The sequence below is a fragment of the Mchenga conophoros genome, linkage group LG22 (assembly GCF_057382185.1).
Source record: "Mchenga conophoros isolate Kocher_MC1m ecotype Shallow Benthic linkage group LG22, M_conophoros_male_GT1.1, whole genome shotgun sequence".
In the NCBI taxonomy this organism is placed as follows: Eukaryota; Metazoa; Chordata; class Actinopteri; order Cichliformes; family Cichlidae; genus Mchenga; species Mchenga conophoros.
The window spans coordinates 10767813-10790251 of record NC_140546.1 but is presented as its reverse complement, the minus strand read 5'-3'; the positions used below and the strand labels follow the sequence as shown (position 1 = coordinate 10790251).

Below are 22439 nucleotides of genomic sequence, written 5' to 3'. Positions count from 1 at the left end.
TGGCAGACAGAGTGTCCTTCTCCTGTTTCAGCATCAGGATTTCGTTGTCCCTCTGCTGAAGCTGCTCTTTCAGACAGTTCATCTCAAGGTCAAGGTTGCTGACCTTTTCCTGATCTGAACACGTCTGTTGCTCTTTTTCTTTGGTGGCGCTGCTCACCTGCGGTTTGCGCGACACTGATTCGTCAGTGACTCCTGCAGCTTGGTTCTCATACAGCTCCAGCTTGGTGCGCATGTTTGAAATTTGAGTCATCATCTGTTTGATTTGCTGTCTGGCTCTACTTTCACCCTCTTTTAAAAGTTTGTTTTCAGTCAGAGAGTTTTGCAAGGCTTTCCTAACCAGCATGAGGTTGTCGAGTGCACTCTTTGGCAGAGTGAAGACAAATTCTGGTTTTCCTTCCTGATTGCTCATTTTTGATATTTAACTTTGAAACAAATTTAGCGTGTTACACTAAATAAGATATTCAGATGTGAATTCGATAATCAAATGTGAATCAGGGTTTGAAGTTGGCTGTAGCAGAACAAAAGTTCGTCTAGTGAATCGCTCGTGACTGTAAGTAAGAAACGTGCTTGACCAGTGTGCTGTTTCACCCCTATTTATAGAATTTTGGTGACTGTGATGTCATGGCCTCATTCTCTTTGCTTTGATGTTTGAAAATAGTTCCCGCCCATTGAAAATAGGTCCCGCCCACAGGCTCTCAGAATTTGTCAGTTAAATTCATACATTAATTTGAAATGTGTTTTTGTTTATTTTTAAATTTTAATTCATCCCTCTTCTAAATTTAACCTAAGCCCATTTTCAGAGCGCTGCGTGTTCATCACAGCCATAAATATGTTAGAAATGAAGAGATTTCACTGTGTTCAAGTACCAGATTTAGTGCTAATTTTATTCAGTCATCCAGGGTTTGTTTAGCTTGTTCAAATGTTTCAGGTGCTGTAGAACATCTGATTAGTATTGTTCATTAATGCTTGTTTCCTATTCCTGTTCAAAGTAATACTCTGCGCACGCAGCCAGTGAGAAAACGTCTAACGCTAGACCCGCCCCCGGGAGTCAAGCTGCTTGCATCTAATGTCTCTCAGTTACATAGTAAACAAAGCTTGCAAGGAATCAGGAATCCAGCATCATTACTAAACATCTAACAGGTGCCAAAAAAAAGAGCAACATTGAGCTGTTAACACTTCACAGCGTGCTCGTTAAACAGACAGTAGGGATCCAGTAGGACTGGACACAACATCAAGCCTCTTGGCTTCTGGTTTGATAACTTCACTCATTTAAAAAAAGAAAAATGCTGTAACACATCAGTGTGACATGTTTGCTTTCATCCTGCATCCAATTAAAACACAGAGAATATGTGTACTAGGTTTTTTTAAGGTGATCTTTTTATTTTTCAACAGCTTATTACTAATTACGGATTTTGGGGAATACTAAAAATCATGACACATCAGGAAAACAAAATCTTATAAAGGACGTGAAGCGATGTCACTGATGTTGTCACTGCTGATGTGACGCTATACCTTGTTTATGGTAGTACCTGAACTGCCATAAAGTTATGTTAACGCTGTGCTTTAGATTACAGCCAGGAGTGTGGCAGAGGAGGAATTTTGCACTTTCATATAAAATCCACTTTTGGACTAAGTAGATCAGTTAATGGCTGGACTATGGAGGAGAAGTTTTTGCAGAAGTTCCTGTAATAACCTACCATTCCCAGGAATCTGCACAGTTCAAGTCCTTTGTTTAGGTGTGGGATATTCATTAATCGCCACCACTTTGGCGCTAAGGGGCCGCACCTGACCACGTCCCACTTCCCTGCTCAAGTATGTTACAGTGGCCTTGGCAAATTCACACTTTGTCAGGTTGAGTGTCAGCGCTTATTAATCTTGAAACCTGCATGACACACTGGCAGACAGAAAAGACCATTCGGTGAAAATATCAATTCTGGGGATCTGGAACATGGAAAGTAGAATATCTAAACAACATTATTGGTGTGTTTTGCCTCAGTGTTATTGATATTTATATGCTTATATTTTCACAATTGCAAAATCTCACTGTGGATGTAAGAGCCAAATTGTGGATATTTTGCATCCACTTTATTGTGTAATATTTTAATTGATTGTATTTGATGGCTTAGGCCCCAGGAAGACTAGCAACCACTGTTGTGGAAGCTAATGGAGTTCCTTATAAATAAGCAGACAAATAAACACTATTCTAATCTTATATTACATTCTTAGCAAATTTACAGCAAATGAAACAAAGCACAAAGTCACAGTTGTTTTTTTTTATTTTATTTTTTTTATTTTATTTTGTGGTTTGACGCTGTTTCTTAACTCAAAATGTCCTGTTGTAATTGGACATTTTGAGCTAAGAAACAGCGCCAAGCCCCAACAACACTTCCCCCATGGTGTTTTATATTGTAAGGTGAAGACCCTACAAGAATGCACAAAAACTAACCCCCTAGAGCAAGCACATTGGCGACAGTGGGAAGGAAAAACTCACTTTTAAAAGAGAGAAACCTCCGGCAGAACCAGGCTCTGAGATGGGGGTGGCCATCTGCCTCGGCCAGTTAGTGATGAGGGAAGGAAGTTGGGGTTTTAAAATGTAATTTAGGTTGCTGAATTAAAAGAATATTTGACGCCAGTTTAAGAGTTTTGTAACATAATCACGTGCACGTTTCAGTTCGATTTTAGCGTGCACATGAGAAAACCCTCAAGATGACATTTTGGCTCCTCAGCTTGGCATGTTTTTTGAATATGCTGACGACCGCTTCGTCAACCACTGGGTTGCTTGACCTCATTAACAGTATTGGAGAAGGCCACTTTTCACGGAGATCATTGGCTACTTTCAGGCCGAGTTGTTCAATGTTTTCCATGGACATTTTGTAGCTTTTGGACAAAATTTTGTTCCAGATCTTGTGGGAAAGCCTCTGTACAATAAACTCTGATGTTCCTGCATTCCATGTAGCTGCCTCATTTTCTCCCTTCATAGCGTGCATTACCAGATCTTTGGTGACATTTTTCACAGCCTCCTGGTACTCTTCCCTGTGTTTAGAGACACTAAGTACTCTTGTTGGTAATGCCAACAGGTGTTTGGTGAAGGCTGGGACAGTAATACTATCAAGCTGTTCCCTCAGATTGAAAATCAGATATTTTCCCTTGCAGTTGTGTCTTTTGCAAAGATCCTTGAGAATGGCCTTGTCTATGTTTTTCAGCCATTTGGGGGATAGATCCAAATGTTTCGGCTCAATTTCAGGCCAAATTTTTTCCATCAGGCGATCGCTAATGCAGTCAGCAGTGAGGCGCTCTGTGAAGAGCTTGTATTTAGTGGAGACTTGTTCTATGGCCTGTGAAACCACCAACTCAATCACTTTGTTGACACACAACTTTTCCCCACTCAGACAATCAGATGAGGACGACTCTGGGGTTGCCGTCTCCTGTGTTTCAGTCTGAGACTCTACTAATTCTTTTCTCTGCGTGTCCAGTTCTGTCTGCATTTCTGGTATGTTTGTCTCTGCCTGACTTTCTTTAATCTCGCTGGAGTCCTCACTCTGTGGCTGCAGAGCTTTCTTGTCCTCCTCCAGTTCTTTCTCTTCTTTCTCTGCATCCTGACATTTTGTGATGGCCTCTTTGACTTCTTCTGTTGTGTCCTTCACCACTTTCTGTTCTTCCAGGAGTTTCTTATTTTGTTCCTCCAGGACTTTTTTCTCCTGCTCCAGATTCTCTCTCAGTGTTTGTTCTTTCCACAGAGCATTCCACATAGTTTCTTTCAGATCTCTTTCATGTTTCTGGAGCTGCGTGAACTTGGCAGACAGACTGTCCTTCTCCTGTTTCAGCATCAGGATTTCGTTGTCCCTCTGCTGAAGCTGCTCTTTCAGACAGTTCATCTCAAGGTCAAGGTTGCTGACCTTTTCCTGATCTGAACACGTCTGTTGCTCTTTTTCTTTGGTGGCGCTGCTCACCTGCGGTTTGCGCGACACTGATTCGTCAGTGACTCCTGCAGCTTGGTTCTCATACAGCTCCAGCTTGGTGCGCATGTTTGAAATTTGAGTCATCATCTGTTTGATTTGCTGTCTGGCTCTACTTTCACCCTCTTTTAAAAGTTTGTTTTCAGTCAGAGAGTTTTGCAAGGCTTTCCTAACCAGCATGAGGTTGTCGAGTGCACTCTTTGGCAGAGTGAAGACAAATTCTGGTTTTCCTTCCTGATTGCTCATTTTTGATATTTAACTTTGAAACAAATTTAGCGTGTTACACTAAATAAGATATTCAGATGTGAATTCGATAATCAAATGTGAATCAGGGTTTGAAGTTGGCTGTAGCAGAACAAAAGTTCGTCTAGTGAATCGCTCGTGACTGTAAGTAAGAAACGTGCTTGACCAGTGTGCTGTTTCACCCCTATTTATAGAATTTTGGTGACTGTGATGTCATGGCCTCATTCTCTTTGCTTTGATGTTTGAAAATAGTTCCCGCCCATTGAAAATAGGTCCCGCCCACAGGCTCTCAGAATTTGTCAGTTAAATTCATACATTAATTTGAAATGTGTTTTTGTTTATTTTTAAATTTTAATTCATCCCTCTTCTAAATTTAACCTAAGCCCATTTTCAGAGCGCTGCGTGTTCATCACAGCCATAAATATGTTAGAAATGAAGAGATTTTACTGTGTTCAAGTACCAGATTTAGTGCTAATTTTATTCAGTCATCCAGGGTTTGTTTAGCTTGTTCAAATGTTTCAGGTGCTGTAGAACATCTGATTAGTATTGTTCATTAATGCTTGTTTCCTATTCCTGTTCAAAGTAATACTCTGCGCACGCAGCCAGTGAGAAAACGTCTAACGCTAGACCCGCCCCCGGGAGTCAAGCTGCTTGCATCTAATGTCTCTCAGTTACATAGTAAACAAAGCTTGCAAGGAATCAGGAATCCAGCATCATTACTAAACATCTAACAGGTGCCAAAAAAAAGAGCAACATTGAGCTGTTAACACTTCACAGCCTGCTCGTTAAACAGACAGTAGGGATCCAGTAGGACTGGACACAACATCAAGCCTCTTGGCTTCTGGTTTGATAACTTCACTCATTTAAAAAAAGAAAAATGCTGTAACACATCAGTGTGACATGTTTGCTTTCATCCTGCATCCAATTAAAACACAGAGAATATGTGTACTAGTTTTTTTTAAGGTGATCTTTTTATTTTTCAACAGCTTATTACTAATTACGGATTTTGGGGAATACTAAAAATCATGACACATCAGGAAAACAAAATCTTATAAAGGACGTGAAGCGATGTCACTGATGTTGTCACTGCTGATGTGACGCTATACCTTGTTTATGGTAGTACCTGAACTGCCATAAAGTTATGTTAACGCTGTGCTTTAGATTACAGCCAGGAGTGTGGCAGAGGAGGAATTTTGCACTTTCATATAAAATCCACTTTTGGACTAAGTAGATCAGTTAATGGCTGGACTATGGAGGAGAAGTTTTTGCAGAAGTTCCTGTAATAACCTACCATTCCCAGGAATCTGCACAGTTCAAGTCCTTTGTTTAGGTGTGGGATATTCATTAATCGCCACCACTTTGGCGCTAAGGGGCCGCACCTGACCACGTCCCACTTCCCTGCTCAAGTATGTTACAGTGGCCTTGGCAAATTCACACTTTGTCAGGTTGAGTGTCAGCGCTTATTAATCTTGAAACCTGCATGACACACTGGCAGACAGAAAAGACCATTCGGTGAAAATATCAATTCTGGGGATCTGGAACATGGAAAGTAGAATATCTAAACAACATTATTGGTGTGTTTTGCCTCAGTGTTATTGATATTTATATGCTTATATTTTCACAATTGCAAAATCTCACTGTGGATGTAAGAGCCAAATTGTGGATATTTTGCATCCACTTTATTGTGTAATATTTTAATTGATTGTATTTGATGGCTTAGGCCCCAGGAAGACTAGCAACCACTGTTGTGGAAGCTAATGGAGTTCCTTATAAATAAGCAGACAAATAAACACTATTCTAATCTTATATTACATTCTTAGCAAATTTACAGCAAATGAAACAAAGCACAAAGTCACAGTTGTTTTTTTTATTTTATTTTTTTTATTTTATTTTGTGGTTTGACGCTGTTTCTTAACTCAAAATGTCCTGTTGTAATTGGACATTTTGAGCTAAGAAACAGCGCCAAGCCCCAACAACACTTCCCCCATGGTGCTTTATATTGTAAGGTGAAGACCCTACAATAATGCACAAAAACTAACCCCCTAGAGCAAGCACATTGGCGACAGTGGGAAGGAAAAACTCACTTTTAAAAGAGAGAAACCTCCGGCAGAACCAGGCTCTGAGATGGGGGTGGCCATCTGCCTCGGCCAGTTAGTGATGAGGGAAGGAAGTTGGGGTTTTAAAATGTAATTTAGGTTGCTGAATTAAAAGAATATTTGACGCCAGTTTAAGAGTTTTGTAACATAATCACGTGCACGTTTCAGTTCGATTTTAGCGTTCTCATGAGAAAACCCTCAAGATGACATTTTGGCTCCTCAGCTTGGCATGTTTTTTGAATATGCTGACGACCGCTTCGTCAACCACTGGGTTGCTTGACCTCATTAACAGTATTGGAGAAGGCCACTTTTCACGGAGATCATTGGCTACTTTCAGGCCGAGTTGTTCAATGTTTTCCATGGACATTTTGTAGCTTTTGGACAAAATTTTGTTCCAGATCTTGTGGGAAAGCCTCTGTACAATAAACTCTGATGTTCCTGCATTCCATGTAGCTGCCTCATTTTCTCCCTTCATAGCGTGCATTACCAGATCTTTGGTGACATTTTTCACAGCCTCCTGGTACTCTTCCCTGTGTTTAGAGACACTAAGTACTCTTGTTGGTAATGCCAACAGGTGTTTGGTGAAGGCTGGGACAGTAATACTATCAAGCTGTTCCCTCAGATTGAAAATCAGATATTTTCCCTTGCAGTTGTGTCTTTTGCAAAGATCCTTGAGAATGGCCTTGTCTATGTTTTTCAGCCATTTGGGGGATAGATCCAAATGTTTCGGCTCAATTTCAGGCCAAATTTTTTCCATCAGGCGATCGCTAATGCAGTCAGCAGTGAGGCGCTCTGTGAAGAGCTTGTATTTAGTGGAGACTTGTTCTATGGCCTGTGAAACCACCAACTCAATCACTTTGTTGACACACAACTTTTCCCCACTCAGACAATCAGATGAGGACGACTCTGGGGTTGCCGTCTCCTGTGTTTCAGTCTGAGACTCTACTAATTCTTTTCTCTGCGTGTCCAGTTCTGTCTGCATTTCTGGTATGTTTGTCTCTGCCTGACTTTCTTTAATCTCGCTGGAGTCCTCACTCTGTGGCTGCAGAGCTTTCTTGTCCTCCTCCAGTTCTTTCTCTTCTTTCTCTGCATGCTGACATTTTGTGATGGCCTCTTTGACTTCTTCTGTTGTGTCCTTCACCACTTTCTGTTCTTCCAGGAGTTTCTTATTTTGTTCCTCCAGGACTTTTTTCTCCTGCTCCAGATTCTCTCTCAGTGTTTGTTCTTTCCACAGAGCATTCCACATAGTTTCTTTCAGATCTCTTTCATGTTTCTGGAGCTGCGTGAACTTGGCAGACAGAGTGTCCTTCTCCTGTTTCAGCATCAGGATTTCGTTGTCCCTCTGCTGAAGCTGCTCTTTCAGACAGTTCATCTCAAGGTCAAGGTTGCTGACCTTTTCCTGATCTGAACACGTCTGTTGCTCTTTTTCTTTGGTGGCGCTGCTCACCTGCGGTTTGCGCGACACTGATTCGTCAGTGACTCCTGCAGCTTGGTTCTCATACAGCTCCAGCTTGGTGCGCATGTTTGAAATTTGAGTCATCATCTGTTTGATTTGCTGTCTGGCTCTACTTTCACCCTCTTTTAAAAGTTTGTTTTCAGTCAGAGAGTTTTGCAAGGCTTTCCTAACCAGCATGAGGTTGTCGAGTGCACTCTTTGGCAGAGTGAAGACAAATTCTGGTTTTCCTTCCTGATTGCTCATTTTTGATATTTAACTTTGAAACAAATTTAGCGTGTTACACTAAATAAGATATTCAGATGTGAATTCGATAATCAAATGTGAATCAGGGTTTGAAGTTGGCTGTAGCAGAACAAAAGTTCGTCTAGTGAATCGCTCGTGACTGTAAGTAAGAAACGTGCTTGACCAGTGTGCTGTTTCACCCCTATTTATAGAATTTTGGTGACTGTGATGTCATGGCCTCATTCTCTTTGCTTTGATGTTTGAAAATAGGTCCCGCCCATTGAAAATAGGTCCTGCCCACAGGCTCTCAGAATTTGTCAGTTAAATTCATACATTAATTTGAAATGTGTTTTTGTTTATTTTTAAATTTTAATTCATCCCTCTTCTAAATTTAACCTAAGCCCATTTTCAGAGCGCTGCGTGTTCATCACAGCCATAAATATGTTAGAAATGAAGAGATTTCACTGTGTTCAAGTACCAGATTTAGTGCTAATTTTATTCAGTCATCCAGGGTTTGTTTAGCTTGTTCAAATGTTTCAGGTGCTGTAGAACATCTGATTAGTATTGTTCATTAATGCTTGTTTCCTATTCCTGTTCAAAGTAATACTCTGCGCACGCAGCCAGTGAGAAAACGTCTAACGCTAGACCCGCCCCCGGGAGTCAAGCTGCTTGCATCTAATGTCTCTCAGTTACATAGTAAACAAAGCTCGCAAGGAATCACGAATCCAGCATCATTACTAAACATCTAACAGGTGCCAAAAAAAAGAGCAACATTGAGCTGTTAACACTTCACAGCCTGCTCGTTAAACAGACAGTAGGGATCCAGTAGGACTGGACACAACATCAAGCCTCTTGGCTTCTGGTTTGATAACTTCACTCATTTAAAAAAAGAAAAATGCTGTAACACATCAGTGTGACATGTTTGCTTTCATCCTGCATCCAATTAAAACACAGAGAATATGTGTACTAGTTTTTTTTAAGGTGATCTTTTTATTTTTCAACAGCTTATTACTAATTACGGATTTTGGGGAATACTAAAAATCATGACACATCAGGAAAAAAAATCTTATAAAGGACGTGAAGCGATGTCACTGATGTTGTCACTGCTGATGTGACGCTATACCTTGTTTATGGTAGTACCTGACCTGCCATAAAGTTATGTTAACGCTGTGCTTTAGATTACAGCCAGGAGTGTGGCAGAGGAGGAATTTTGCACTTTCATATAAAATCCACTTTTGGACTAAGTAGATCAGTTAATGGCTGGACTATGGAGGAGAAGTTTTTGCAGAAGTTCCTGTAATAACCTACCATTCCCAGGAATCTGCACAGTTCAAGTCCTTTGTTTAGGTGTGGGATATTCATTAATCGCCACCACTTTGGCGCTAAGGGGCCGCACCTGACCACGTCCCACTTCCCTGCTCAAGTATGTTACAGTGGCCTTGGCAAATTCACACTTTGTCAGGTTGAGTGTCAGCGCTTATTAATCTTGAAACCTGCATGACACACTGGCAGACAGAAAAGACCATTCGGTGAAAATATCAATTCTGGGGATCTGGAACATGGAAAGTAGAATATCTAAACAACATTATTGGTGTGTTTTGCCTCAGTGTTATTGATATTTATATGCTTATATTTTCACAATTGCAAAATCTCACTGTGGATATAAGAGCCAAATTGTGGATATTTTGCATCCACTTTATTGTGTAATATTTTAATTGATTGTATTTGATGGCTTAGGCCCCAGGAAGACTAGCAACCACTGTTGTGGAAGCTAATGGAGTTCCTTATAAATAAGCAGACAAATAAACACTATTCTAATCTTATATTACATTCTTAGCAAATTTACAGCAAATGAAACAAAGCACAAAGTCACAGTTGTTTTTTTTATTTTATTTTTTTTATTTTATTTTGTGGTTTGACGCTGTTTCTTAACTCAAAATGTCCTGTTGTAATTGGACATTTTGAGCTAAGAAACAGCGCCAAGCCCCAACAACACTTCCCTCATGGTGCTTTATATTGTAAGGTGAAGACCCTACAATAATGCACAAAAACTAACCCCCTAGAGCAAGCACATTGGCGACAGTGGGAAGGAAAAACTCACTTTTAAAAGAGAGAAACCTCCGGCAGAACCAGGCTCTGAGATGGGGGTGGCCATCTGCCTCGGCCAGTTAGTGATGAGGGAAGGAAGTTGGGGTTTTAAAATGTAATTTAGGTTGCTGAATTAAAAGAATATTTGACGCCAGTTTAAGAGTTTTGTAACATAATCACGTGCACGTTTCAGTTCGATTTTAGCGTGCTCATGAGAAAACCCTCAAGATGACATTTTGGCTCCTCAGCTTGGCATGTTTTTTGAATATGCTGACGACCGCTTCGTCAACCACTGGGTTGCTTGACCTCATTAACAGTATTGGAGAAGGCCACTTTTCACGGAGATCATTGGCTACTTTCAGGCCGAGTTGTTCAATGTTTTCCATGGACATTTTGTAGCTTTTGGACAAAATTTTGTTCCAGATCTTGTGGGAAAGCCTCTGTACAATAAACTCTGATGTTCCTGCATTCCATGTAGCTGCCTCATTTTCTCCCTTCATAGCGTGCATTACCAGATCTTTGGTGACATTTTTCACAGCCTCCTGGTACTCTTCCCTGTGTTTAGAGACACTAAGTACTCTTGTTGGTAATGCCAACAGGTGTTTGGTGAAGGTTGGGACAGTAATACTATCAAGCTGTTCCCTCAGATTGAAAATCAGATATTTTCCCTTGCAGTTGTGTCTTTTGCAAAGATCCTTGAGAATGGCCTTGTCTATGTTTTTCAGCCATTTGGGGGATAGATCCAAATGTTTCGGCTCAATTTCAGGCCAAATTTTTTCCATCAGGCGATCGCTAATGCAGTCAGCAGTGAGGCGCTCTGTGAAGAGCTTGTATTTAGTGGAGACTTGTTCTATGGCCTGTGAAACCACCAACTCAATCACTTTGTTGACACACAACTTTTCCCCACTCAGACAATCAGATGAGGACGACTCTGGGGTTGCCGTCTCCTGTGTTTCAGTCTGAGACTCTACTAATTCTTTTCTCTGCGTGTCCAGTTCTGTCTGCATTTCTGGTATGTTTGTCTCTGCCTGACTTTCTTTAATCTCGCTGGAGTCCTCACTCTGTGGCTGCAGAGCTTTCTTGTCCTCCTCCAGTTCTTTCTCTTCTTTCTCTGCATGCTGACATTTTGTGATGGCCTCTTTGACTTCTTCTTTTGTGTCATTCACCACTTTCTGTTCTTCCAGGAGTTTCTTATTTTGTTCCTCCAGGACTTTTTTCTCCTGCTCCAGATTCTCTCTCAGTGTTTGTTCTTTCCACAGAGCATTCCACATAGTTTCTTTCAGATCTCTTTCATGTTTCTGGAGCTGCGTGAACTTGGCAGACAGAGTGTCCTTCTCCTGTTTCAGCATCAGGATTTCGTTGTCCCTCTGCTGAAGCTGCTCTTTCAGACAGTTCATCTCAAGGTCAAGGTTGCTGACCTTTTCCTGATCTGAACACGTCTGTTGCTCTTTTTCTTTGGTGGCGCTGCTCACCTGCGGTTTGCGCGACACTGATTCGTCAGTGACTCCTGCAGCTTGGTTCTCATACAGCTCCAGCTTGGTGCGCATGTTTGAAATTTGAGTCATCATCTGTTTGATTTGCTGTCTGGCTCTACTTTCACCCTCTTTTAAAAGTTTGTTTTCAGTCAGAGAGTTTTGCAAGGCTTTCCTAACCAGCATGAGGTTGTCGAGTGCACTCTTTGGCAGAGTGAAGACAAATTCTGGTTTTCCTTCCTGATTGCTCATTTTTGATATTTAACTTTGAAACAAATTTAGCGTGTTACACTAAATAAGATAATAAAATGTGAATTCGATATTCAGATGTGAATTCGATAATCAAATGTGAATCAGGGTTTGAAGTTGGCTGTAGCAGAACAAAAGTTCGTCTAGTGAATCGCTCGTGACTGTAAGTAAGAAACGTGCTTGACCAGTGTGCTGTTTCACCCCTATTTATAGAATTTTGGTGACTGTGATGTCATGGCCTCATTCTCTTTGCTTTGATGTTTGAAAATAGTTCCCGCCCATTGAAAATAGGTCCCGCCCACAGGCTCTCAGAATTTGTCAGTTAAATTCATACATTAATTTGAAATGTGTTTTTGTTTATTTTTAAATTTTAATTCATCCCTCTTCTAAATTTAACCTAAGCCCATTTTCAGAGCGCTGCGTGTTCATCACAGCCATAAATATGTTAGAAATAAAGAGATTTCACTGTGTTCAAGTACCAGATTTAGTGCTAATTTTATTCAGTCATCCAGGGTTTGTTTAGCTTGTTCAAATGTTTCAGGTGCTGTAGAACATCTGATTAGTATTGTTCATTAATGCTTGTTTCCTATTCCTGTTCAAAGTAATACTCTGCGCACGCAGCCAGTGAGAAAACATCTAACGCTAGACCCGCCCCCGGGAGTCAAGCTGCTTGCATCTAATGTCTCTCAGTTACATAGTAAACAAAGCTTGCAAGGAATCAGGAATCCAGCATCATTACTAAACATCTAACAGGTGCCAAAAAAAGAGCAACATTGAGCTGTTAACACTTCACAGCCTGCTCGTTAAACAGACAGTAGGGATCCAGTAGGACTGGACACAACATCAAGCCTCTTGGCTTCTGGTTTGATAACTTCACTCATTTAAAAAAAGAAAAATGCTGTAACACATCAGTGTGACATGTTTGCTTTCATCCTGCATCCAATTAAAACACAGAGAATATGTGTACTAGTTTTTTTTAAGGTGATCTTTTTATTTTTCAACAGCTTATTACTAATTACGGATTTTGGGGAATACTAAAAATCATGACACATCAGGAAAACAAAATCTTATACAGGACGTGAAGCGATGTCACTGATGTTGTCACTGCTGATGTGACGCTATACCTTGTTTATGGTAGTACCTGACCTGCCATAAAGTTATGTTAACGCTGTGCTTTAGATTACAGCCAGGAGTGTGGCAGAGGAGGAATTTTGCACTTTCATATAAAATCCACTTTTGGACTAAGTAGATCAGTTAATGGCTGGACTATGGAGGAGAAGTTTTTGCAGAAGTTCCTGTAATAACCTACCATTCCCAGGAATCTGCACAGTTCAAGTCCTTTGTTTAGGTGTGGGATATTCATTAATCGCCACCACTTTGGCGCTAAGGGGCCGCACCTGACCACGTCCCACTTCCCTGCTCAAGTATGTTACAGTGGCCTTGGCAAATTCACACTTTGTCAGGTTGAGTGTCAGCGCTTATTAATCTTGAAACCTGCATGACACACTGGCAGACAGAAAAGACCATTCGGTGAAAATATCAATTCTGGGGATCTGGAACATGGAAAGTAGAATATCTAAACAACATTATTGGTGTGTTTTGCCTCAGTGTTATTGATATTTATATGCTTATATTTTCACAATTGCAAAATCTCACTGTGGATATAAGAGCCAAATTGTGGATATTTTGCATCCACTTTATTGTGTAATATTTTAATTGATTGGGCAGCACGGTGGCACGGTGGTTAGCACTGTTGCCTCACAGCAAGAAGGTCCTGAGTTCAATTCCACCATCAGGCCGGGGTCTTTCTGTGTGGAGTTTGCATGTTCTCCCCGTGTTTGCGTGGGTTCCCTCCGGGTACTCCGGCTTCCTCCCACCGTCCAAAGACATGCACTTAGTGGGGATAGGTTAATTGGATAATCCAAATTGTCACTAGGTGCGAATGGAAGTGAGTGCGAATGGTTGTCTGTCCCTGTATGTTGGCCCTGCGACAGACTGGCGACCTGTCCCGGGTGTACCCCGCCTCTCGCCCTATGACAGCTGGGATAGGCTCCAGCGCCCCCCGCGACCCTGAAAAAGGATAAGCGGAAGCGAATGGATGGATGTATTTGATGGCTTAGGCCCCAGGAAGACTAGCAACCACTGTTGTGGAAGCTAATGGAGTTCCTTATAAATAAGCAGACAAATAAACACTATTCTAATCTTATATTACATTCTTAGCAAATTTACACTGTAAAAAGAATAACCCTATTCAAATTTTAAAAAATGATGTCCAATTGTCACATCCAAAATATTTGGCTTCAGAGAATCCAAATTGAGTCACTTGATTTGACCTGATACTTTTATGTTGATATAAACAATATTACTAGACTTGACTGAAACTTTAAATTTTGCATTGATCCAAATTGATTTTTTTACATAGAACCATATTTTAATTATTGAACCAAGCTAATATATTGAAATTTAACCAACCTAATGTATTCACATCGAACCAAATTAACATGAACTAATATGTTTGTGTTGAAGCCAGGTAATTGATTTACATATATTCAAACTATATTTTTTACATTTCATTTTATTTCAGTTCAAAAATGCTCTGCATTTCCTATAAAAAACAAGACAGTTGGCCAACCAATTATTTCAAAATTATTTATTGTTCCAAACCATTTTAACTATAATCAATAGAGAGGATTAGTAATATACAGATTTAGTGCTACGACAGAAATGATTAGAGAAATGTTTGTTTTATAAAACCTGCAACCTTTTGAAAACCAGTATAAAACCTGCAACCTGTCTAAAACTGGCATAAAACCATTATAAAAACTCTTTTTAAACCAATTTGCAAGTACTCAAAAATGTTTATATGTGCACTGTGCCTGTACAATGTAAAAAAAAAATCTACACATGTATCAATGAAATCAACTTAAATCTCCCTTTCAAATGGGTGTTCTTATAATTTTTGAATGTAGAATACCACTGCAGGCCAACCAAGAAAATAACCAAGCACACATGCACATGCATGTGCACATACACATCCACACATGCATGCAAACACACTACTGTGCAGTGTTAAGTTCACAATTAAGTTTGCGAATCTTAGAGGTCATCTTGTTAAAGTCAAGCTCCATCATAATCTTTTGAAGAGCCTCAAAGGTGAACCTGAATCCTCGTGGATATTCCATTTTAAGAGCATAACAGAGTCCAAGGACCATTGCCACTCCAGCTGCCACAGAAGGCAACTCATTCAGGACTTCCACACCATCAATGATTATCCCGATGTCTCGACGCTGATGTAGGAGGCTTGAGTTGTCCCTGAAGATGAAGAGTGCCATGGTGGTTACTCTGCAGCTCTTCCTCAGCTTCATCTTTCTGGGATATCTTGAGGTAAAATATGGAAAAAAATGTACAAGTGAAGAACTGAAGTCTGGCACACCTGATAAATCTTTGACCATAATAAACTACTATTTTGATAGTTGTTTGGTCACAGACTATTAGAACAATTATTTGACTAATCAGATTGTGAATTGCATAATCATTAAATTAAATCAATGGTGGAAAATTTTCATAAATGTTCCACAAAGCCCAAGAAAAAAAAGAAAACAATACAGAACCCTAAGATATTAACTTGATGAGTTGATTAATCGTTGCTGTCCTACATTAATCATTGCATTTAATAGCAGAGTTGTCAAATTTACATCAAGAGACTGCATCTCATGTAGAGACAGAACAGATATAGACATACCATGTATTCTTTTATCAAGTCCTCAACACATCAGCAAGGTGAATGAGAGGATAATGATGGAGGGTCTAGATTATTATGAAATGTTTAAAAAGGATGTGCAGTGTAAATGCAAAATGATACCTGTTCAGATTAAATGAAAATGTATGCTTCAGCCATGGAATGGATGGAGCGATCTGTGGTTCTGAAAGCATACAGAAAAAAAAGAATAATGTTACTTCTCTATAAAACACATAACATAGAAAAACCAAGAAATACGTAACATGACATACACATCCTTATAAAAAGCTTGTACTATAATTTGATTTAGGTTTACCAAACAGTCTACAGACCAGCCATTAGCAACTAAGTTTGGCATAGGGTCAGTTTAATGCTGTTAAAATTAAAATTTCTTCAGAAAATGCACATTTTTCCGAGCCGCGCCTGAAAGTCAATTGAAGGAATTAGTCTTATGTCATTGATCTTATATGCTGGCGTGTTATTTCTGTCTCTAAATCATGCACATTAATAATTATCTTTTGCGCTCGGTGTACACACACATAACACACAGATATTTATATGAAGAGAGACAGAGACAAACGTGCGCGCACAAACACAAGCTTGTGTCTAGAAACCGCGCGCTCACCAGAAAAATTCAAACGAAGCGGAGCACGGAGTTATACTATGAATGTTATGAACTATGAACTTATGCTAGCTAGCTGTATCCACCACCGATGCATCGTGGTAACGCTAGCTAGTTAGTATACTGGTAAAAAACGGCTTTTTGCCTAACTTGCATTCCTGACTGTGATGGTCGGTTTCTGGTAACCAGTTCTAACGTCGCGCCGGATAGCTAGCTAGCTTGTAGCTAGCAGCTACAATCATGCAAAAATTAGGGGTGGCTGTCGACCCAGCTTAAATGGGGTTATTTTCTGCAATTTTGGCAATACAAATTATAAAAGCTTTTGTAACACACTTGGCTTTACGTTTATTTTCAGATGAAATTAATCAAAGATGTGACACGATGTTTCCAGCAGCCATGCAGAATAAAAATGGGTCCCGGTCTATTTCTGGTGGGCGTGTTCAAGTGGAAATCACTTTGACTCAAATTAAAGATATTATCTGTTCAACATGAAAAGAAATATATGTTTTGAGAGAAATCAAAAACTTTGCGTTGTGTCCTTTGTACAGATATTTAGTTTCATCCAAATCAAAAGTGGTATTTTAAAATGCAAAAAGAAAGGGTTTCACAATCAAATCAATGATTTTATTCTGTTTTGAATGGCACTTAGATTGAATGAATGACTGCATGTTAGACTTTTTTCAGTGAAGGGTACAAGAGGTAAATCGAAGAATAACCACACTGATCCGGCCGGGTGAAGTCAAACAATGATTTAATGCACACGTGGGAAGATCACTGCATACGCAGACAGCAATTGATGATCTTCGACTTAATCAAAGCATAAACATATATTTTATACCATCAGGGCTTAAATTTAATGACGCCCCCTCAACGTCAGATCCATTTCATACATAGGTCAGATCAAAACCACAATAACTTTTAACACAGTTTAAAAAGAACATTGTCTTCGTCTTCCCAGCAGGTACTTCCTGTCACTGCCGGATGCTCGCTTATCATCTTGACACATGAGCAGCAGTTCTGCTGTATATATACAGACACCATGTTTACATATATATTTAGCATCAACATAATGTTCAAAAGGAGTCTGATTCTTCAAGTGATAAACATTTGGCTTGGATGTCCAGGAACTCTCGGCCAGAGCTTTTCAGCTGCCGGCTACACACACACACACACACACACACACACACACACACACACACACACACACACACTGTCAGATTATAATATTATTTTATGCCATGTTATACCCCTAATTAAAGATTGTGAATTATTATGTAGTTTTAGTTTGCATTATTCTCCTGAATTAGAAGAAGCTGATAACTATTGCATTAGTTAAACTGATTTGCATTACATTAGACTGCTGATTTATTGTGGATGAATGATATTGTTTTATGATGTTATAAGAAATACTGTTTGCAGAGTCATCGCCTTATTTGTCTGATTAGAAGAGAACAGAACATGCTGGAGTTTTCTGCCCCATCTCAGCAGGAGCAGATAAACAGGGAGCCAAGGTCGTAGCTTAGGCGCCGTGTGAGAGAAAGCATGTGAATGTTTAGGCTTTTGTGATAAGGTGGGGGCACCAGAGGCTATAAGAGTTTGATCAATGCTCCACCATTTTGAGATCTGAGGCTGTCTGCATACAGTGTCCATCTCCCACATGTGTGACCATTAAAATCATCGTTTGACTTAACCCGGCCGGACCAGTGTTGTTATTGTGGTTTTTCCTCTTGTGTTCATCCCCAATTTTTGAACTCGTAACAACACACACACACACACAAAAACACAACCTCAGGTCCCGACACGTCATATGCAGTGGAGGTGTGATGAGCTCATTGAGCTCCGCTGTGTCAGCCTCACCTGCAGCCGTGCACAAATCAAAGTGAAGTAAGAAAAACCAGAACAAACGCACACTAATCATGAAGCTACAGAGCCCCTTTACTCACATGGGTAAGGAAAATTTTCATTGCATGTCCACATGTTGATATGACAACAAGACATATACAGCAGGTTACCCCACAGTCAGACGCCTGCCATCTACCAGCTAACTGTGTGAAGAGGAAAAAATGCTATAAATATCTATTTTTTTGTTGACACGCCTGCTCAGTTTATGGTAGCAGCAACTTAATCCAGTGCTAAGCACAGTGAGACTGATTACGTGGACATTCGTAGAAACCTTCTTGTCTGGAAGGAGGGATGGCAGACTCAGTCACTGCTGACAATAATTTTAACCTGTTACATTCTTTAGAAAAGATGATCCAGTGAAATAGCCTTTGAAAAAGGGTCTCTTCACATGTAAACAACAATTATTTAATACAGATTTAATAATTAAAGCCTCTCATTTTCCACCTCATTTACCCTTTAATTTACGACTGAAATGGTTTGACACACAGTGAAATGATTTAATACACAGCAGAAAGTGCATATTCAAATTCATCTCCACATTAAGATGAGTAATGCCTTGAGACATTATATCTGTGGCTAAATCAGACAAAAGGTCAGAGTCCTAGAAAACACAGCCAAGTGATCTCAAATAAAACATTCTACATGACTCGGTCTCTTTCTAGTCGTCCTGTGGATATCAAGTGCACATCAGGAGTAAAAGTTCTCGGCCAGCTTCCTCATTCTTTTATTGCAGTGTGCTGATGGGGCGGGCGGATGATGAGCTGCCACATTTGCTGCGGCTGCAAACATACAAAGTCCCACTTCACCTTCAGGTTGCTGCTCTGTGCTGGCCCCTTTAAGCTCATCTTTGTCAGGGTTTGGATGGAAGACTTTATAATAAATAATTTTAAGTATTAGACCGAGGACGTAAACTGCAATAACACAGGCAGCTGTGATTAAAGCGTACGTGGGCTCTATCACAAAATCAGGAGGATCTGTGCTCATCTTCCAGCACCACACAGCACAGAGGATGCAAATATCAGTCAGTATATACCCGTGATAGAGCGCAGTCCTGTACCGCGTCTTCCCCTCGGCCACATTAAACCAGTCGAAATACCAAATGATGCCAACAGTAGCTCGATAAAGCCATTCTCCACAAGGACTATCCATGAAGTCCGTCTTGGATCGCCAAGCGAAGAAGAATAAAACCAACCAAGAGCAGATGAAGTGGGCAAAGATGAAGCAGGGCAGCACGGAGGCGAAAAGAGCGAGAGCAGTGAGACGAGAAGAGATGAGAACCAGGTTCCAGATGAAGTAGATGACTGATGAGGATATCTTCTGGTTTTCTTTGGCAGGCAGGAAGGAGCGCAGCGAGCGATGGTAGGTCGTCACAGTGCAGGCGATAGCTGAGGCTGAGCCGACGGCTTTTAGAACTGAGGGAGAACGAGAGGCAGCGTCAGAACAAGCAAAGAGAAATGTTGTGAAGTGTGCCACTCCACATAAAGACAAGCAAACTGGTCCCAGAATCAGCAGACTTTTAATGTATCATAACTTTGGTATATTTAGAGAAATTCTAGGTTCAGGTTGTGCAAAAGTGCAAAAGTCTAGCATAGGCCTCAGTTTTCAACAGAGTCACATATGAAAATTTTAGGTCTGAAAAAACACATTTGAAAATGTTGGCTTCAAAATGCAGATAAAAATCAGACCTTTGATATGGTAGAACTGTTTGGATCAGGCCCCATCACTCACATAAAAATAACCTAAAAAGCACTTTGTTAAGTTTTCCCAACTGAATGATCAGGAAAAAGAACAAGGATCCCATGCATCCCAAGCATCACAGATATTAAACTGGTCCAGGTTTGTGATTGAAACACTGGTTTATGCCATTAGACTAGTGGTTATTTAAAAAAAATCTGCTTTCAATTTGTAACATTTGAAGTGGGTGTAAAATTGATTTGAGCTCAAACATGTTTTTCAGCGCTGAATAATTCACGTGGATATCGCCTGTATTTAAGAGTTATCGAAGATCAACAACATCACATTTAAAACCACTCCCATGTACTTCACCAGCCTGTAACTCACAAAGCATTCGTAGTATGAAGGTAAAGTTTTGCATGATTTCAACAAATATACCAGAGTTCTTATACAAGGAAATCAGCTGATTCTGTGAGGGTCATGTGGAAGACAATGACCTGTCTTGGGTTCCTCTTCAAGCATTGTTCCTTTTAATGGTTAGGGATTTTCCTGCACAAGACATTTTTAGATATGCATGTGATCGGTAGCTGGAGTTACAAAGGACACAAATTACATTACTTTTTTTAAAAAGTTTTTTTTTTTAAACTGTGGCACAGAAGAACATGTGTCTGTATTTGTTTGGATTAGGCTAATCGTTCTAGGCCAAATACATGTTTTCGGTCTCTCACTCTTATCAGTTTTTTGTGCATGTGGCAGAAATTAATCAGGAATAATACTTTAAACAAAAACATGTAAGTACAATAAACATGGCTTTGTTTTTAAATCTTTTAGCCGAGCGCTGGCAAATGTTTCAGCACGTGGTGACCCTGTTGTGTAACTTTATGTGGTCTGCCACTTCCTGTCCAGGTTACTGAGGTTCCTAAACACTGAGGTTGGAGTAATTTCACTTACAGATGATAAAGGAATATCTGGGAGGGGAGACATTTCACAAACTGAATGGTTACTGAACTATGGCTTCATATTACAGCACCACACTTGAATTAAGTGAGCTCTTTAGAACAAAGCATTCTTTTAAAAATGTTTTTGACAGCGTGGCTAGCTACCTTAATTATTTTGTACACGGTGGCACTGAGATCAAAGATCTGTGGCTGAATACTTTTGTATTGTGCATATTGTATTTGTACTGTGTACAAAAAGTGCATACTCTATGTCTAAGAAAGTACACTGCTAGCATAAAAATACTTCGATTTAGTTGAAGTGAATATGGGTGAGCTGATCTTTAATAATCTGAAGACTTTAAACTTACTTTAAAGTAGCAATGAGCCTCCCCATTTAGTTTTTCATTAAGAATTTATTTTACAGTGTCACTATTTCTGCCCAAAACATACATGACTTTAACTCGAGTAATAAACTGTACCTGTAACAGGATCCAGATGGCCCTGCTGCAGAATGATGGTGAGCATGAGTGTGAGCTGCGGGGCGCTCTCTGAAAACGTCTCTACGATTCGCAACATGCTCAGATCTTGGCTCAGAAACACAGCTACACTCTCAGGGTCAGGGAGCTTTGTGCGGAAGCTTTCTACAGCCTTTTCCAGGACTCCTGCGTGCCTGAGAGCCAAAATATAATAAATGAGTCACAACCAGGTAAAGCAAATCCAAATGTCAAACACACCTAGTTGAATTTTCCTGAAAGCATTCTTCTTATGGAAGCAAGTGAGCAAATAAAATCAGTTTGCCCGACACACAGTGAAGGAAAGAAAACAAAATGTAGCTTATCTTGTGAAACAGAGAAAATTAAAGCATGACTCGGGAATTCGGGAAGTTATAAATGCTAATTTTCACATAATAGTTCAAAAATAAAATAAAATGAAACTGACAGAACCACAGCACTACAGATGATGAAATCTGTACTCTTGTGGTTTAATGCACAAACCTGATGGAGTTCTTGCACTACAGGCACTTTAAACACGCTTTATTAATTTAATACTACCTGAAGTAGATGCCCAGCTGGAAAACATGCAACAGTTTGAGCAGCCTCTTGGTAGGCCAGCCCTCGACCTTTGTCTTCATCCTGAACTTGTCATAGCTATACCAAAGCCAGCTGTAAGCCTGAGTGAGCAGTGACGAGACCAGGAGCAGAAACAGCAGAACAGCAAGGCACACGTAGGCCTTTTCCTTATAGAAGGACACAGCGGTCCATATATCCAGCCCTATGTCAACCAGGTACAGCGGCAGGCCCACACAAGTGAAGAGGAAGTCCCAGCAGGAGTATTTAAAGTTAGCCTGAGTGCCTGACATGTTCACCCGTCTCTCTGCGTGCCTCTAACACAGCTGCATGTGATGCATGAGCTGAAAGACAACTTATATAGACAGATAACGAAAGTAAACTCAAGATTTGAGAGTTTCAAAACCCCTCCTACCAACCAGCCCGTATCCTGAAACTTATCTTAAAGGCACATTGTGTTAATTCACACACATACACACCTCCTGCTGGCGAATATCCCGTTAACAGTAAACATCGTATTTGGATGACTTTCAGAAAGACTGAAACTGAAATTCCTTTCTGGATATTTTAAGCATCATCCAGAACTCCTGCCCTTTAGTCTTCTCCTTACCTGGCACAGGTTGACAGCTGTGAGGTGGGAGCACTGCATTAATGCACCCGCTGGTTTACCTAAAGGGGAAGCCCAAATCTTTTTACTGTAAGCCAATGACTTACA

At 40.2% G+C, this 22439-nt stretch overlaps 2 protein-coding genes and 1 long non-coding RNA gene across 3 annotated transcripts; all 3 read right to left on the bottom strand.

Annotated features, from left to right (window-relative positions):
* Positions 1-9931: 9931 nt before the first annotated feature.
* Positions 9932-12150, bottom strand: LOC146548857 (uncharacterized). The gene has a single exon (XM_085263258.1). It carries the CDS (start codon positions 11783-11785, stop codon positions 10271-10273), a length of 1515 nt encoding a protein of 504 aa, XP_085119384.1. The 5' UTR covers positions 11786-12150; the 3' UTR covers positions 9932-10270.
* A 2011-nt stretch (positions 12151-14161) lies between these two features.
* On the bottom strand, positions 14162-16757 carry LOC146548856 (uncharacterized). Its single transcript, XR_014890445.1, has 3 exons — positions 16487-16757; positions 15645-15705; positions 14162-15160 (listed from the first exon to the last, which is right to left on the bottom strand). It is a non-coding gene; the product is annotated as an uncharacterized LOC146548856 (long non-coding RNA).
* Positions 16758-16905: 148 nt separating this feature from the next.
* On the bottom strand, positions 16906-22307 carry LOC146548855 (XK-related protein 8-like). The gene is made up of 3 exons (XM_085263158.1): positions 21710-22307; positions 21137-21327; positions 16906-19457 (listed from the first exon to the last, which is right to left on the bottom strand). The coding sequence occupies exons 1-3, from the start codon at positions 22015-22017 to the stop codon at positions 18733-18735; spliced, it is 1224 nt and encodes a 407-aa protein (XP_085119284.1). The 5' UTR covers positions 22018-22307; the 3' UTR covers positions 16906-18732.
* Between the last annotated feature and the right edge of the window lie 132 nt (positions 22308-22439).

Coding starts and splice junctions, on each gene's coding strand:
- LOC146548857 (XM_085263258.1), bottom strand. CDS start 11,785: ATGAGCAATCAGGAAGGAAAACCAGAATTTGTCTTCACTCTGCCAAAG.
- LOC146548855 (XM_085263158.1), bottom strand. CDS start 22,017: ATGTCAGGCACTCAGGCTAACTTTAAATACTCCTGCTGGGACTTCCTC. Junction 21,328..21,709: donor CAGCTGGGCATCTACTTCAG/GTAGTATTAAAT, acceptor TTTGGCTCTCAG/GCACGCAGGAGTCCTGGAAA. Junction 19,458..21,136: donor CCATCTGGATCCTGTTACAG/GTACAGTTTATT, acceptor GTTCTCCCTCAG/TTCTAAAAGCCGTCGGCTCA.